General features: G+C 54.9%; 1 protein-coding gene across 2 annotated transcripts; it reads right to left on the bottom strand.

Annotated features, from left to right (window-relative positions):
• Positions 1–1,537: 1,537 nt before the first annotated feature.
• On the bottom strand, positions 1,538–14,832 carry P2RX1 (purinergic receptor P2X 1). Of its 2 annotated transcripts, XR_014230019.1 has the most exons (14): positions 14,608–14,832; positions 11,079–11,226; positions 10,526–10,597; positions 10,009–10,078; positions 9,366–9,462; positions 8,565–8,645; positions 6,825–6,966; positions 5,607–5,737; positions 4,841–4,931; positions 4,191–4,256; positions 3,454–3,546; positions 2,864–2,911; positions 2,354–2,560; positions 1,538–1,767 (listed from the first exon to the last, which is right to left on the bottom strand). XR_014230019.1 is itself a non-coding variant. In XM_082328709.1 (13 exons), exons 1-12 carry the CDS (start codon positions 14,742–14,744, stop codon positions 2,867–2,869), a joined length of 1,173 nt encoding a protein of 390 aa, XP_082184835.1. In that variant the 5' UTR covers positions 14,745–14,832; the 3' UTR covers positions 2,067–2,560; positions 2,864–2,866. The 2 variants fall into 2 exon arrangements, 1 of the variants encoding a protein (XP_082184835.1); XM_082328709.1 differs by lacking the exon at positions 1,538–1,767 and having other exon boundaries at positions 2,067–2,560.
• Positions 14,833–15,471: the final 639 nt, after the last annotated feature.

Here is a 15,471-nt window from a genome sequence, read left to right as displayed (position 1 = left end):
GACGCTTTCTGGCCATGACAGATGCCAAGCACAGGAAATTCCGCCCTGACCCTAAGAGCAAGAGTAGGTCAAACCAGACGGAGAGGACGGTCCTGCTGCTCACCCGCGCTTCCCCGCTGGGATTTGCACCGAAGCAGGGAGCTGAGCAGCGCTTCCTCCTTGCTCTCCCACCCCTGAGCACCAGCTCCAGCCTCCCTGGCACAAGGAGGGACCGAAACAAATCGCCGTGGCCTTGCCCTGCCTTTTCATACTGCAGAGGGGACCAGCGTATGGTAAAACTAGACACTTCCTCGGTTTCCTCCAGCCAGCCATCGCTCCGCATGGTGCCCACCTGAAAGCCACGGGCCCTGGGGGCCCAGTCTTAGAGAAGGAGCTCGTTTTGGTGAAAGAATTAAAATGATAATATCTCATTCTGCCGATTGCAGAGATGGTTGGTGAATGAAAAGCAAAGAAAAGGATCCCCACAGACTGTGTATTTTAAAAAGCAAGCAAGGAGATGAAAATAAACCCTCCCATGATTTTTAAAGCAGTCTTGGGATTTTTAGGGATCCCAGCTCAGAGATTTTGAATAGCAACTACAGGGGTTCATTTACAACTAGCATTTTTCCTAATTTCCTATTCTGTCTTTTAATACTTCCTAGGAAACAATAAGGGCTTTGCATTACAAGCAGCTTGAAAGATTAAGCAGGCAGAAACAACCCCCTGCTCTACCTGCAGCCTTGCACTGGTTATTTTAAGTTATGACTGGAGATTGACCTGGTTTAAGTGGGTGCAAAAGGTTACCTGAACACTCTCGCTTCACTGCCTGTAATCTTTGGCAACTGAATTTTCCCCAGGCGTGTCTGCGTGAAATAGTCTTCCAGTCCCCTCTGCTGGTTGCAGCTTGCTGGAGAGCTGCACGGTTGCACCAGACAGCGACTGTGCAGTGCTTCGCCTCGATGAGGGCACCAGCCCCATGCCCTCAGCGCCCGCTAAGGTGGCACTGGCTCCTCCAGAGACCAGGGAGCTTTCCCTCACCTCTGCATCTTTAATATAAGCACCTGGCCCCTCTCTTACACAGGACAGCATCATGAGAAAAGGTGAAAAAGTTAGCTAAACAGATCATCTTAAAAAAACCCCACCCTGCCTGTGAAAGCTGAGGCATCCTTCTGAGAGCAAATAATGTCACCACGGGGAATGTATGGCTTGAAATGTTTGTTGAGCTTATGACCAAATATCACCTGCAACTGTTTGTGGCACGTGCCTCTGTGTCCCTACGAGCCCAGCGCGGTGCGTCCATCGTGCAGGCTGCTAGCTCACGCTCCCCACCGCAGCCAGCAACATTGCAGCCGTAGGCAGAACAATCCCTATAGCTTCTTTACTGACTTTCCTGCCGCAGCTGGGATCCAGTTTTGAAGTGACCAAGGCAAAATTTCCTCCAGGGGGTGCAAAACGACATTCAGAGAGAGATTGTGCATAAAGTCTGAGCTGATGCATCCTGCAGAACCGAGCAGAGCCAGCAGCACAGGGCAGGGGCTGCTCGTAGCAATGTGGGGCTTGGGCGCAGTTCATGATGTCCAACTGCACAGGCCGAGTAGTGCAAATCTTCTAGCAGCGAGGGGAAGTTTTGTTCCTGGGTGCAAAGAGCTGGTTTGTGAGGCTACCGCCGAGAAGGTCAATTCTGACTGGCTAATACTGACCGGTATGGGCAGCAGGAGGCAGAGCTGGCGCAGAGCAGCCGTTCTTCGTGGCCGGCAGCGTGCCAGTGCTCTCCGCCAGCCAGCCTGTCTGAAGAGGAAACCCAAGTGACAACTCTGATAACAAGCCCTGCTCATGGCTGGAGGCCCAGGGGCCCTGCACGGGAAGGCAGAGCCCAGGGGAGCCTGCACGGAGCCCATCGCAGATGTCCCATGCTCCAGCCCGATTTACAGGATTGCTTTGCATGCACAAATCCCCCAGTGCCAAAAAGCACTGCGTACCCCGTGCCCCAGGGCAAGCATGGGCACTGCAAAGGGATGTAGTAGAAAAACTAAAGGTTTATTTTTTGTAATAAAATACATCCTTACAAAATAACCATTTTTCTCCCGTGCTGAGGGACTGGGCATGGTTCTTGCCAGCTCTCCTTCCCTCCCCCTCTCCTCACTTTGGAGCTGTGCAACGGTGCCGCTGGGGAAGGAGAGGCAGCGATGCTCTCCCCAGGGGCTTCAGGGTGCGGGACGCCCTGGCACGGCCCCAGCACACCAGGCAGGGTGCAGTGGGAGCCCTTCGGAAGGGCCCGCAGAGGCAGCAGACCCCGGTGCCCTGCAGCAGGGCTGGTGGAAGACCCCGAGGGTGCCTTAGTGGCTCCCTGATGCCCAACACGAGTTTAACCCACCCGCAGCATCGCAGTGTGTCCCACCAGAGGCAGAGTGCCCGGCCGGCCGGACCCTGCCCTGGCTGCAGGGCGACACATTCCCATGAGCCGGTGTCGGACACTGCTTCTGCTGGCCTTGGGGCTGGTGCGGGCTGGTGATGGGGGATGGCGACCGTGTCTTAGGAGAGGAGGAGGAAGAGGGTGCAGGTTTGTCGGTCAGTGTGGATTCTGCCAAGAGAGAGAGGTGCACAGTGATTTCTGGTGTCTTGCCCCCCCCGCTGTCCCTCTTCAAGCAATGCTGCCATCGGAGAAGTGATGCCAGTCCCACATCCTGCAGCCAGTGCTGCCCCGCGAGCCTGCCCGCCCTAGGAAACGCTGACCCCGGCTTAGACATTACAGCCCCCACCTCAGATCTCCTCCGTGCCTCCCTGGAGCCCTGCTGCCTTTTTGGGGCCCTTGGGATAGCCCCGAGACCCACAGCCCTCACCCCTGCCAGCCGTATGCCAGCAGGGCTCGGGAAACACCACTCACCTCTCACTGTGTGTTGTCCAGCTCCTTCTCCTTCTTATGTGACTTCGACTGGGGGTTAAATGAGACAAAACGATGATTCTTTTCAAGATCTGCCCCTTTCTAACGCCAGGGAAAAATGTGGTTGAACAGCAACTTCTAACCCCCAATGTATAAGCACAATTTCAAATGAATTTGAGGGGAGCTGTTTTCACATCCTATGAAAGGCCACGAAACATCCCATGGCCACAGAGATGTTCTCAGAAAGCAGAAAAGGGGATATTTTCCAGTTTGCTAAAGCACTGGTCTGTCTCTGCTTCCCTTAAAGCAATGCAAGTGTTAACAGATACTGGAACGTCTGGGGATAAAGGGAGGGAATAAAGCTATTAATAGTGAGTCACACAGAAGATCTCTATAATTTAGGAGAGGAGATTCACAGATCCCAACCTCTGACAGTCCCAAGGGCTCAGGATTCCCACAAGCTCAGGAAGGCACCTGGTTGCTCGTCAATATATTGTATAAATGTTGTTTCTGTTACAGCATCATTACCCATGCACGCATCCGCACTCACACCCACAGGAGCCACTGCAGGGGAGGGACGCGCTGTTACTTACAGGCTCCTGTTCCGCATATTTGAATTTCTTCTGCTTGTAATAGTCCCGTCCTTGGAGAAAATGCAGCAGGAGCAGGTCGCAGAGGACAGAGGCCTTAAATCAAAGTGCAGTTAGGGTTGGGGCTGCCCCCCCAGCTCACCTGTGCCACCTTGTACTTCCAGCTTGCTCCAGTTTGCCCTACAAATTAGGGTCCCTTCTGCTTCAACCCACAACGTGGCAGCTGATGAAGAGCGTACAGCCCCTGAATGTCCATTTAGGACAGAATTGAAGTGTGCTGGGTTCAGTACGGGACAATTTAGGTAAACAGAAGTTAAGTGCTTCCACTTTAGGTATATGCAGAGCACAACACACTTTGGGTCGTGCCAAAGTCTTTAATGACTTTAATATTGGTTTTCTGTTGTGCATGAAATGCTGCCTATCACCTCCAAACCCCCCTCAGTACTGGATCTAACTTGAAACTATCAAGGTACCAAGACACGGCCCCACCACGAAAGCCGGCTTCCCCTCATTCGGCAGGGCAGCAGCTCCTGCTAGCAGAATTCACGTCAGCCAGTAGGCAGCAGGAATCTATTTTCCTGAGCTAGCGAGGCAGGAGAGCACCTCCTTCTGCCCATCCCCTGTTGCCTGAGTGGGAAGCGGTATTTCACTGCTGCTCAGGGACACTTCCCCATGGATGTCACAGGTAAGGAGAATAATTTGAGAGTCTCCATATAGAGGCTGGAAATATCTGAACTTACCACTCCAAAAATACCAATTCCAGAGCCGATTGTGGTCATGGTTGGGATGATGTCAAATTTGCCTGCCTGCATAAAATCAGAGGAAAGAGGTGATATGTTACAAAAAAAAAAACCAAAAAAAAAAACGACAAAAAAACCGGTGCCATAGCTATAGGTCAGGCTCAGCTAAAGAGCCTTGCAGCAACCCAAACCACAACCACAGCACAGAGAAACAGGAGCTGGGCAAGAGCTGATTTTAAGCTCATTGGTCAAACAGAAATATATGGTAGGTTGGTTTTAGGCTGACACAAATTGAAATTACTTTGCTTCCTATATTTTTAATTAAAAAAAAAGTATACTCTTCAAATATTCCCAGTGGGAACACAACGAGGAAAGCCTTCTCTCCCAGTGGGATGAAAAAGACAAAATAGAAAAACACAAATGTTCAGCTTTTGGAAATATTAGTGAAAGGTTTTGACTTTCCACAGTCCCCCCACCCAGCCATCATGACATTTTTTGGGACAAAGCCGCTGACCCAAGGAAACCACTCGCATTGGTTTTCCTGGCCCCGTGAGACCCCGGTGCTGTGTCACAGAGCTGGTACCCGCCTGAGGACATGGCACTGCCGTCCTGGAGAGCCGGGGGTAAACCCCGTGTCTGGCCACCCTTACCTTGCCATTCACCAAAATGTCAAACCGGATCCCAAACACCTTGTAGAGCGTCCTCTTGTCCGTCCCATTTTCTTTGTAGTATTTGGCGTATCTGTCCAATTGGATGGTGAGCATTAATGGCTTGCCAGGGTGTCTAATAGCCCCCTGCAACCCAACGGCATCGGGATCTTGGCAGGAGCAGGACAGGGGTCTGGGGATGCACCGGCACGGACCTGGTCCCGACCTTCTCCTTCATCCCCCCGAAGGAGCTGGGCTGTTGACGCCTCTCTCCTCTGTGCCTCAGTTTCCCTGCCTGCACATGGGAGCTAAAGCTCCTGCTTGTGCTGATGCTTGGTGACCCCAAGTGCTACGTGACAGTGGATGTTAGTGCAGCGCTAATGGCAGCTTCACACAGAGCTGCAGCCAGAGCAGCAGCTCACGCCTAAATGTCACGCTGTGGCTGAACGCTTTGAAGCGTGGGAACACGCGAGATGACCTCGCACCATCTCCAGTCTTTCAAGGGGTTTCCCCGAGAGCTCAGCTGAGCAGGAGAGTCTGCAAGGGCGAGGAGATGTACAGGGAAAGGCAACGGGGTAATTTTGAGGCCAAGGCATGGGTTATCATTTTTCTCATGCCATTCTAAAGAGAGCACTGCTGTCTGACACTGCAAAGATAGTGAGTATTTTGGAGAACAGTCCCTGATCTTTGACTATCCCTTGAGTGCTGTGGGATCCTGAAAGATGTTACCTCTGAATCCTGCCGGGAGAGTTAACAGGGGTTTCCTTACCTGAAGTTGAAGCCCGGTGAAACGTTACTGTCGTCATTGTAAAGGCCATGGAACTGGTAAATGGGTTTGCAGTACCGGACGGGCCAGTCAAGGTCACAGTTCCAGTCTATGGTGATGCCCACCACTCCACCCTGCAGCCGAGAGAGGAGTCACGAGGTTGCCCCGCTCGGCACAACCTCCTTGGAGCTAGCCTGCATGGAGAAGCTCCTTCTCTCCTCATATGTGGCCTTTCTTGATGCTACGAGGTGCCCTGGCTCTCCAGGGTACACGGACTCCCACTGCTGTCTCAGCCCTCCTCGGCAGCCTTGGCTTCATGCCCTATACATCACCTTATGCAGAGGCGCTTGCTTCTGCCCTAAATGCTGGATACACAGCTAGATTCATGCCCTCTTGTGCCTGGTCAGCATCCCGTGCAAAAGGCATGGTCCTGAGAAACAGTGTCCACTGCAGATCCCCCACGGTCCTAGAGGCACAGCCTTTTCTTGCCTGATTTTACCCATAAGATTTGCCTGCCCTGTGGCTTAACCCTGCCATCAAACTATTAACATCACAGGGAAAATCAAAGGCAATTTAACAAGGTCATAGAGGAAAGTGAAATGAACCCATGAAAATCAGAAGAAAACCTCCTCTAAGAGGTTTTCTGCTAGGAAATGAAGCAGTCCCTCCTGAGCTCGGTCCAGGCTGTAACTAGCTGTGCCCCAGAGGCTCATCTTTTTGCACCTTTAATATATGCAAGCCTTGGATTTTATTTAATGCCTGGCAAAGTTAGCTTAAGGCTCTGCAGTGCAGAAATAGCAGATACTCTTGCATACCGCCCTGAGAAGCGTCGGACAAAGCTGCATTTCTGAGCCTGGGGAGAGGCTGCAGTTTGTATTGTGCAATGAGCATTATTTGACCATGCAGCCAAGGCTTCTGAGCTCAATCGGATGGGATTTGGCCACACAGCTCTAGTCATTTGTTGCACAAATTAAAACAAACTGAACCCTGGATTTATTGCCAGCGGGTCAAATCTTGTCAATCTTACAGAGGAGTTTCCAAGAAAGGCTTAAATATTAGGCCATGCCCAAGGAGATTCATAATCTTTAAGAGCTAATTCTGACACTGCCTCACAAGTCCTTGAGGAAACGGATCCCTCGCGTCTCAACAGCTTGGGGACGATTGCTCTGTTGGCGTCTCCCTCCACATGTCAGCACGAAACATCATTTGAAATTGAAGTACCTTAACAGCCAGGAAGGTAAAATTCTGACCCGATTCCTTCACTATGTATCCCAGGTCAAAGACGGGGCATAAGGAATCGGTGACTTTGTGGTAGGTGCATTTCTTCAGGTACTGTTTGGTAACGCTCTCAACCAAGTTGCGCCTGTGAAGGAAAAGAGTGAGAAAGACTCTGAATAACCCAATAATTTGGGTGGGAAAGGACCTCTGGAAGTCCCTGGTCCAACCTGTTGCTCAAAGCCAGGTAACTTCAAAGCTCAGGGCTTTGTTCTCCTCCCCCACGTGCTCAGCAGACCCCGCAGATGGGGAGAGTGGGTGCTTTGCTCCCACCCCATCGGCGACTCATGTCCCCTGAACCTCCTCTTGCGGAGGAAGCCTCTCTGCTGTTTTCTCTCCTACAAATGGTCTACACCTCTGCTTTGGGTTCGCTGCTTTGCCTGCTGCCCAAACCCATTTCTTCAGCGCACGTCTGCCTGTCCTCACCTCTTCTAGCAATCCCCTCTCGTTGCTCAGCTTTGCAAACCCTCCTGTGGCCTCCACCATCCCTCCCAGCTGCCTCTCCCATTGGCATGTCAGCTCGTCCATGGGTTCTGCCAGGCAATGCTCCATGCACCAACAGTTTTCATCTAGGACAGCTCATGGATAGCGTATCCCACAGCTTTTACATTTAGCTGGATTTTGCCGTCTGCTCCAGAAAGGGTGAAAAGGGAAGGACAGTGTCTTGCTTTCCACCCCACTCTGCTCCTTTGCCTAAAAATAGCCTTTCTGTGAAGCTTCCCTGACCCAGATGGGTTTGTAGCCCTTGTGCCTTGCTCAACCCTGTCCCATCGTTTATGCTCAGCAGTTAATTAGCAGCAGCGATCAAAGGCAGGCAGTTTCCCCATGACCCCAGCCGGCTCCAGCCCCTGCAATGGCAGCCAGCCCGGCCGCCCTCACCTCCCAGGACCCGCTGTCCCTCATCGCAGCCCCCCTCCTGCCCGCCCTCGCTCAGGTTGCTGCCTCTCCTTGCTGCTGGTGGGGGATCCCCTCTCCCGGCCACCTCCTGGGATGCAGCTCAAGGCTGGCTCGAGACTTTGCCGAGCGTGCCGGCTGCCAGAGCATTTAACCTTGGCTGCAGCGCAGGGACATGATCGGCTTAGAGAGAAGAATCCGCCGGCTTCAGCACAAATAGCTTCTGTTAATTTGTTCCAAATCAGATATATAATCAGTGTCATCACAAATCCTCTTACATGTGCACCTTTGGCCAGCGGCACCGTTTCCAGCGCTGCCTGGAAGGGGCCGACCCTACAACCCGCTGCAGAAGCGGCTGGGAAACATGAACGGTAAGAGGGGCCTGTGCTCATTTCTGGGCAGCAAGCTCGTCCTGGCTGCTCGCACCCCACTGAGGCAGTTAGTATTTTACTGTTATCTTTGAGGAGGAAAAGGGAGAAGAAAAATGAAGAATCAGAGAAACTGTAGTTTCATATGCATCATATGAGAGTAACGCAGGGGACATTAATTCCAGAAACCTTCTTTCCTGTAACTGCAGCTATCAGCTGAGGTGGGACAGATTTGGGAGGGAAATGTCTCAGTTCCTATCAGCTGATTAGTGATTGGTGATTAGTGCAACAGTTAGAGTAGACCTGGACTTGCTGGTGAGGGACAGCATCCTCCATATCAAGCATCCAGCTACACCCATGGTTTCCCCTTAGGGACACGGCTGGGTGAACCGAGCAGAAGCTGTTCCCTGAAACCTCCTCTTACCTGGAAACCTTGAACCTGGGGAAGGTGATGCTGTTCTTGATGAACAAGGTGAACTTCTCTGCTTCTGACAACAGGGCAGGGCTGAAAAACACAAGCATAGGCACGTGTCCATCACTCAACTCTCCGGCCGCTGGAGAAAGCCCCATTTGGTAGAGATTCATCCAAACTGGGACAAGCAGGACCCAGAAAAACTGGTCATCTCATCTCTGCCCTTTCTAAGCGAAAAATACCAACAAGGTTCGGAAAAATCCCAAGGAAGGAGGGAAGTGCTTGTTAGGGGACAGAGATGGAGTTAGGTGCTGGGATTTCAGTTAAGAAACCCCAAAAGCACATTGAAAGAGAGCTCAAGGGCCCTGGGTGCTTCTCTGGGCTCTTTGGGAGACCCATGGCTGTCCCTGCAGCCCCCCTGCGAGGAGGAGAGTCAAGGAGGAACAGGACTTTGCATCCACCAGAAGGTGCTTCACAGTGGCCCATGGAGGCTGGAGGTGGAGAACATCTCATGGGCAGAGCACAACTTTATTCTGAAGGCAAACGGGACAGATGAGGGCTGCTGGTCCGTGCACAAAGCACCCAGCAGAGATGGGGGGAGCCACCAGCGAGGCGGGGAGCAAACCGTGCCAGGAGAGGCACAACCCCCTTGAGGACACCAGGCAGCCCCCACCAGCCACAGAGTCTGCATCGACCCAGGCTGTCCTGGCAGCAACCTGCAGAGCCCCAGCTCGCTCTGCCCTGCACCGAGTGTTGCTGGTGCAGCTGGGGTGGGACCGGGGTGGAAAGGGCGGCAATGACATCGTTGCTTACTTGGGAACATGGTCATCAACTTCAACGGGGCACCAGCCAAAGATCTCGCAGGTCTTCACAGAGCTGTTGAAATGCACACACTTGCCCGTCATGAGCCCTGTGGGGAATTGAGATGGCTGCTCACACCCCTGTATACTGGGAAATCCCAGCCTCACGCTGGGATGGATGGGATCTAGTTGGAGCTTCAGCCCTGCCACAGACATCCAAGGCACAAAATGCTCAGGGCTTTGGTGCCCCTTTATAAAAAGGGTAATTAATTGTGGCCTCTCAGCTCAGGGCAGTGGTTTCCCTTGCACTATTGTACAGGGGAGTAACTGAGCATTTTTCTTGCTAAAATACACCTCAGAAAATGCCTAGCTGTTAGAAAGATAGCAGCTTGGGGGAAATGTTTTAGTATTGATTAACACCTTTTGTTGGGAGAGGTTTTTACAGCTCAGATCTCTTTTGGAAGAGGAAAGCAGGACCAGCCCAGGTGGGACACTCACCTGGGATGTCAGAGGCTTTTCCCAAACCCCGTCAGCTGGTGGTCCAAAGCAGGTTGCCCTGCCAGACACCCCAGCCCTGCGGCTTCACCGGAGCACGCTGTGCTCAGCGTGTCTCACCAGAAATGGCCGTGCCGGCGCCTCGGGGCCCCGTGCCGTACCTTGTCCCTGGCGGCTGTATTTCCCTTTGCTGCAGTCGCTGTCCCGCGAGCAGAGCCCGGCGTCCGGCAGCTGTTTGGAAAAAGCAGGCAGCCACCTCTCAGCATCACATGCCGCGGTTTCGGTCCCTCTCTCCCTCCTGCCTCACCACACAGCATTTTCCCTAGGGGAAATGCTGCTTGGCTGCAGCCGGAGCCTTGTCTGTACACCGCTTCCCAACCAAGGATGTCCAGATTAAGCAGGAAAAAGGAGGAATTTCTTTTCTAAACTCCAGGCAGATGCTTTTATTCAAGCCTCTGCTTGATCATCTCAAAGGGAAGACAACTTAATGGCTGCTGGCTGGTTTTCAGCAGAATAAAAGCCTTCACATAGCACTTGCAAGTCAGGGACGATAATATGGGGCCAGACTCAGGCTTTCACCAAACCTCTCAATGTCAGGAAAACTCCTTCCCCAGTGCCACCGCACAACCCCCCTAAATTACAGAAGCTGAGACCGCTGAAGGAAGCCAGCACATTTACCTCCGGGCAGGTTCCTTGTTTCTGTCCAGGGGTGACAATGAAGTTGGTCATCACCACAAACGAGCTGTCCCCCTGCGGAGACACAGCCAACGAGCTCACAGCTGGCATGGCATTTTCTGATGGAGCCTCTCCCTGGGGCAAGGGGTAGGGCACCCCAACCACCGGGCCATGTCCAGGCAGACGGCACCTTTCTTCCTAACTCCGCCACGGCTCGGGAAGCTGGTGGTGGCCCTGGGGAGCTGCAGTGCCACCAGCCCCAGGGACAGTGGAGGACCCCCCTTGCTGCTCGACTGGAGGCACCAGAGGAGGCTTGATCCTTTTGGAGGCAGCCTCAAACTTGCCCCATTAACCATGGTGGGTCCCAAGCACTGAATGCTCCCCAGGGGTGATATGTGGGCAGAGGTTTGTGGCAGGAGCAACCTGCTTTTCACCACAGGGACACCATGTCATGGTTAGCCCCATGGAAAGCCTACACCGAGGAGCCCGTCTGTACCCCAGCACATGGGTAAAAGCAGCGGTCGAGACAAAAGCAAGACCCACCCTGCCTCCTTACCTGGGGTGGGAAAACATAATCCACCACATCCCAGATGTGAGGGCCCATGACGCTCTCATTGGTCAGCATCAGGCCTTTCAGCTTCACCGAGACCGAGCTGACGATGCTGTCCTGAGACTGGTAGCCCTTCTCGTAGAGGAAGACCCACCTGGATGGGGAAAGGTGGTAGGATGAGCATGGCCACCGGTGCTCATCGGCAGGAGCCCCAAGTCCCAGCACATCACTGTGGACTGGGGCTTTTTCTACCAAGTCTCACCTGGGGATTATTTGCCAAATTTCCTCCAGCTGGATGAGGGACATGTTGCTGAGCTCTGCCACCCTTTTCCTGAGGCATGTGGTAGCTGCGGGACCTGACTTCCACGGTGGGATGATTTATTTTGGGGACTGGGACACATTTTGTGGTTGAGGGTATGTGAAGGCAGGTGGAGCAGGGTGGCCATAGACCATTTGGGATTAAAGCCTACGGTGAGTTTATGGTGGTTGGTGGGCTGGGCTTGGTGACCCACCCGGACCCTCCTGAGCCACTTCATAGGCACTCTCCAAAAATCATTACCTCCAGGGCCAAGGCAGGGGTAAGTCTGGATATGGCTCCCATCCAGGGCCACCGTTCCCCATCCAGCACAGGGAATTGTGGAGCTGTGGCCCTGGGTGCAGGGCTGGGGACACTGCTGTGGCTGGCATGGGGCTCTCCCTACGTTTCCCAGCCCATCATGCAGCCATTAGGTCTGGCTCCTGACACTATTTAACCTATGGCATAAAAAAGCTGCCACTGGATTAACTCTGACTCAGGGAGACTATAAACACGGGCGAGCAACCATTTCGGGTAACGCTCCTGGCGGCGCGGAGCATTCCCAGCACTAAAAAAGGAGCGATCTGGTTTTTGTCCCCGCTGCCGCAGCGCTGGTCCCGCTGGCCATGACAGCGGCAGCGCGCTGCCTGTGGGACAGCCTGCGACGCCAGCCCGGCGTGTCAGCCCGTCCTCGGGCACCTGACTCGTGGGCATGGGGGAAAATGGGGGAACCCTGGGTGCTGCCTGGAGGTCTGCCCTACGGGTGCCAGACTTTATGAGCACCTCTTGGGGACAATGCTTTTTGGCTTGCAGCCTTATTGGCATCCCAGTACAGGGGGCGAGGGGACCTCAGGGACGGCATCGGCCCCAGTACCTGGGGATGAGATCAGAAATTCAGCACTGCTGCCACCCAGCTGGGACCCCCAGCTCCAACCTCCTCCTCCAGGCAGAGGGCCATACTGGGTTACACTGGTTACACTGGGCATCTTCCCTGATGCCCTCAGGGCTGCAGGAGGCTGTGAGCTGGGAAGCACCGTGGTGGAGCGTTTCCCTAAATCTGCCTCCAGCACAGCCTCTGTGGCTGCCACCTCATCCCTCCCTGGCAGAGGTGACTGCGGGCAGACAGGGCTGGGCACCCTGCCACGACACAGCCTCCCCATGGCAGGGCAGGATGAGGCCCTCACCCTGCCGCTGAGCCATGGTCACAGCAAACAAGGTGTCATGTCCCCATCATGCTGTAAATGCTGCATCGAGCCCTGCCCAGGTGGTAAAAGTCCCCTGGTGTCACTCCCCCATGTGGCAGAGCCACCAGCGCCTCTTCCCTCGCCAGCCCCATCCTGCAGATCAGCCCGCAGCCTCCTCGCGTGCGAGGTTTTCAGGAAACAAAAGCCAGAAAGCGAAGTCCAGCCGGGGAGCGCATGGCATCGCCTGGCCAGCAGCGATATCGCCTTATCTCAGCCTATCAGCAGAAAGAAGAGCTGCTTCCCAAGGGTAACACCGGGTCTCTCGGTGGGGTCAGCCCCACGTCCCTCCTCTGCACTGACACACATCCCTCCAGCACAGCCATGCATCGGCATGCATCCCCATGAGCATCCCACGCCTGCTGCCAAGGGGACCAAACCTGGGGTAATTGTAAATAAATAAATATCTGCCTGTGAAACTTGCTTTCAAAGAAGAGAAAATCTCAAGCATCGTGGCTTAGTGCAGGCAGGGAACTGGAGGCAGTGCTGCAGGCAGCGAGGGGATGCCAATGGCCACAGGGGCTATGGGCAGCTGCACTCACAGGCAGCCTCTTGCTAACGGAGCCTGACCCCACCAAGACAGCAAAAATGTGGGAATTACAGCAACTTCATGCCAACCTCCTCCCCTCTGCCCCTGGCTGTCCCCTGCAAGCTGCTTCTCTTTTTGCTCCCTCCTGGCTGCCTGTCCCGTTTGAGCTGGGTTGCTTAAGCCACGTTTCCTTAGGAAGTCCCGCTCTGGGCAACCACCTCTGCCAGTTCCCCATCCGCAGGAGCGGCTGCCCCCGGCTGGGTTTGCTGGAGCCTGGGGGTTTCATGGGCTCAGCCTTTAGGAGAGCCAGCACTGCTCCCAGTAACACCAGTCTGGGCTGGTGCAAAACCCTTTGCAGCGGAGCATCCTTGAGACCTTGGCTTGGCAGCAGTCTGGGATGAGGATTACCCTTGTGAGGCAAAGCACTGGTGAGGAGGGTGGGAGCGATGCGGGGGTCCCACGATGACCCACTGGGAAGCTTTTCCCCCTTTCCAGGGGATCTGTGCTAAAAACCACTGCTCCCCTCAGCTGCTTGCTTGCACTGAGCCCTGGGAGCTACTGCCTCTCCTTTGGGGCTGCACTAGGCACCCTGCACCCCCAAATACCCATTTTTTCCAATTCATGGCTGGATAACCCCTTGCCCTGCAAACCTCATGCCGTGGGGCCCTTTCCAATGGAAGGGGTGCTGGTCTCTCTCTCGAGGGCTGAGCCCACAGCAACCATGGGGGCACAGCAAAGATTTTTATCGCCCCTTGCATCCCATAGCACAGCACTTCGTCCCACACCAAGGGGACAGGGACCGAATTGCTGTGGCAGGAGCAGCAGCCCCAGGGCACCTGAGGACACACATCCTCGCAGGGCTCTGAGCCCGCCTGCTCCACTCGCTGCCTTTTTAAAGCAGTTGCTCTTGCACGGCGGCTGCTCGCAGGGCTGCCTCCTACAAGCAAAGCAAACCAGGGATTTGGAGCGAGGCTCCGTCCTGGCCCCAGCCGCTGGGCTGGCTCTGCCTCCCCAGCAGGGTGGTGGATGGGGAGATTTATGGTCCTGCCTCGAGCCGCTTGGGTCGCACAAATCATCGTGCTGGCCCCAGCTGCCTCTTAGTATAAATGAAAATAAAAATAACAACAGATTCTCAGGCCACCGTCCAGCATCTCAAGTGGGATTTGGATGTGGCTCAGCGAGGAGACGGGGCCCTGGTGCGCGGAGCAGGGCTGGGCAGGGCTGAGCCTCCAGCCCGCACCCACAGCCGCTTCTGGGGAGGACGTGGGCACCAGGCGGCCGTCTGGAAGACCCGTGGAGGGACACTGGGCAGCATGGGAGTGGCCATGGCTGGGGGGATGCGATGCCATCAGCAATAAACTCCCACCGCATCAGAATATCATCAGATATATGAGCCCCTTCATCTCCGTTGCTTTTTAACCCAGTGGCAAAGCATTAATTCGGGGGAAAGCAGGCGCCAGGGAGCCTTACCCGATGATGTACGCCAGGACGATGAGCTGGATCAGCCGGAAGGTCAGTCCCACCTTCTTGTTCCTCACCAGCACCATCCTGGGGGTGTCATATTCGAAGAGGAAGGAGGACACCTTCTCCATGCACTTCTGCCCCATGGCTGCGCCAGGGCTGTGCCGCAGCCTTCCGTCAGCCCCGCTGCTCGCCGTGACGTGGGTCGGGCCGTGCCTGCCGCCGCTCGTGCAACTCCTCTGTTTGCAGAGAGGAGGAAAAAAAAGAAAAAAATAATAAAAACGCTATCGGCGTTGCTCTGTGTACATCTGGGCTGTCGGGTTTCCTCCTCTGCACAGGGACGGGTTTTCCTCTTCCTATAAGCTCTGGGCTGGGAGCAGCCGGTGCCCTACATGGTCCGGGGGTGGGACGGGGTGCGGGAGGGTGCAGGGCCACCCTGCTTCCGAGCCCGTGTGCCACTGGGACAGAGCTGCCCGCCCGCGGGGGATGCACCCTCGTCCGGGCAGGGGCCCTCCCTGGGGACGGAGGGGCTGCGGGCAGGGCTCAGGGCGAGCAGGCAATGTCGGGATGGAGGAGATGGTGGAGGTCCTGGGAGAGGATTTGAGGAACTGGGGTTGGGGTATCATCTTTCCTGTCCCAGCAGCCACCTCAGGCTGTGGGTGTCCCATCCTTGTCCCTAACCCATGTCCTGCTCTGTCCCCCAAAGGCTGCCCCAGGAAAGGGGTTGGGAAAGGGGAGGGTGGGGGCACAGAAACCCCAGCCCAGCAATTTGGAGGTGACCTGCAGGGCAGCCGGGCGCCCGGCTTGGCCTCCTCCCGCAGTGAGGCTGCCCAGCGGGGGCTTGGCCGGTTCCCAGCACTCGCACAGGGCTGG

This window comes from Platalea leucorodia (assembly GCF_965183815.1).
Source record: "Platalea leucorodia genome assembly, chromosome: 16".
In the NCBI taxonomy this organism is placed as follows: Eukaryota; Metazoa; Chordata; class Aves; order Pelecaniformes; family Threskiornithidae; genus Platalea; species Platalea leucorodia.
The sequence above is the reverse complement of the archived record's forward strand: the minus strand, read 5'-3'. Positions and strand labels throughout refer to the sequence as shown.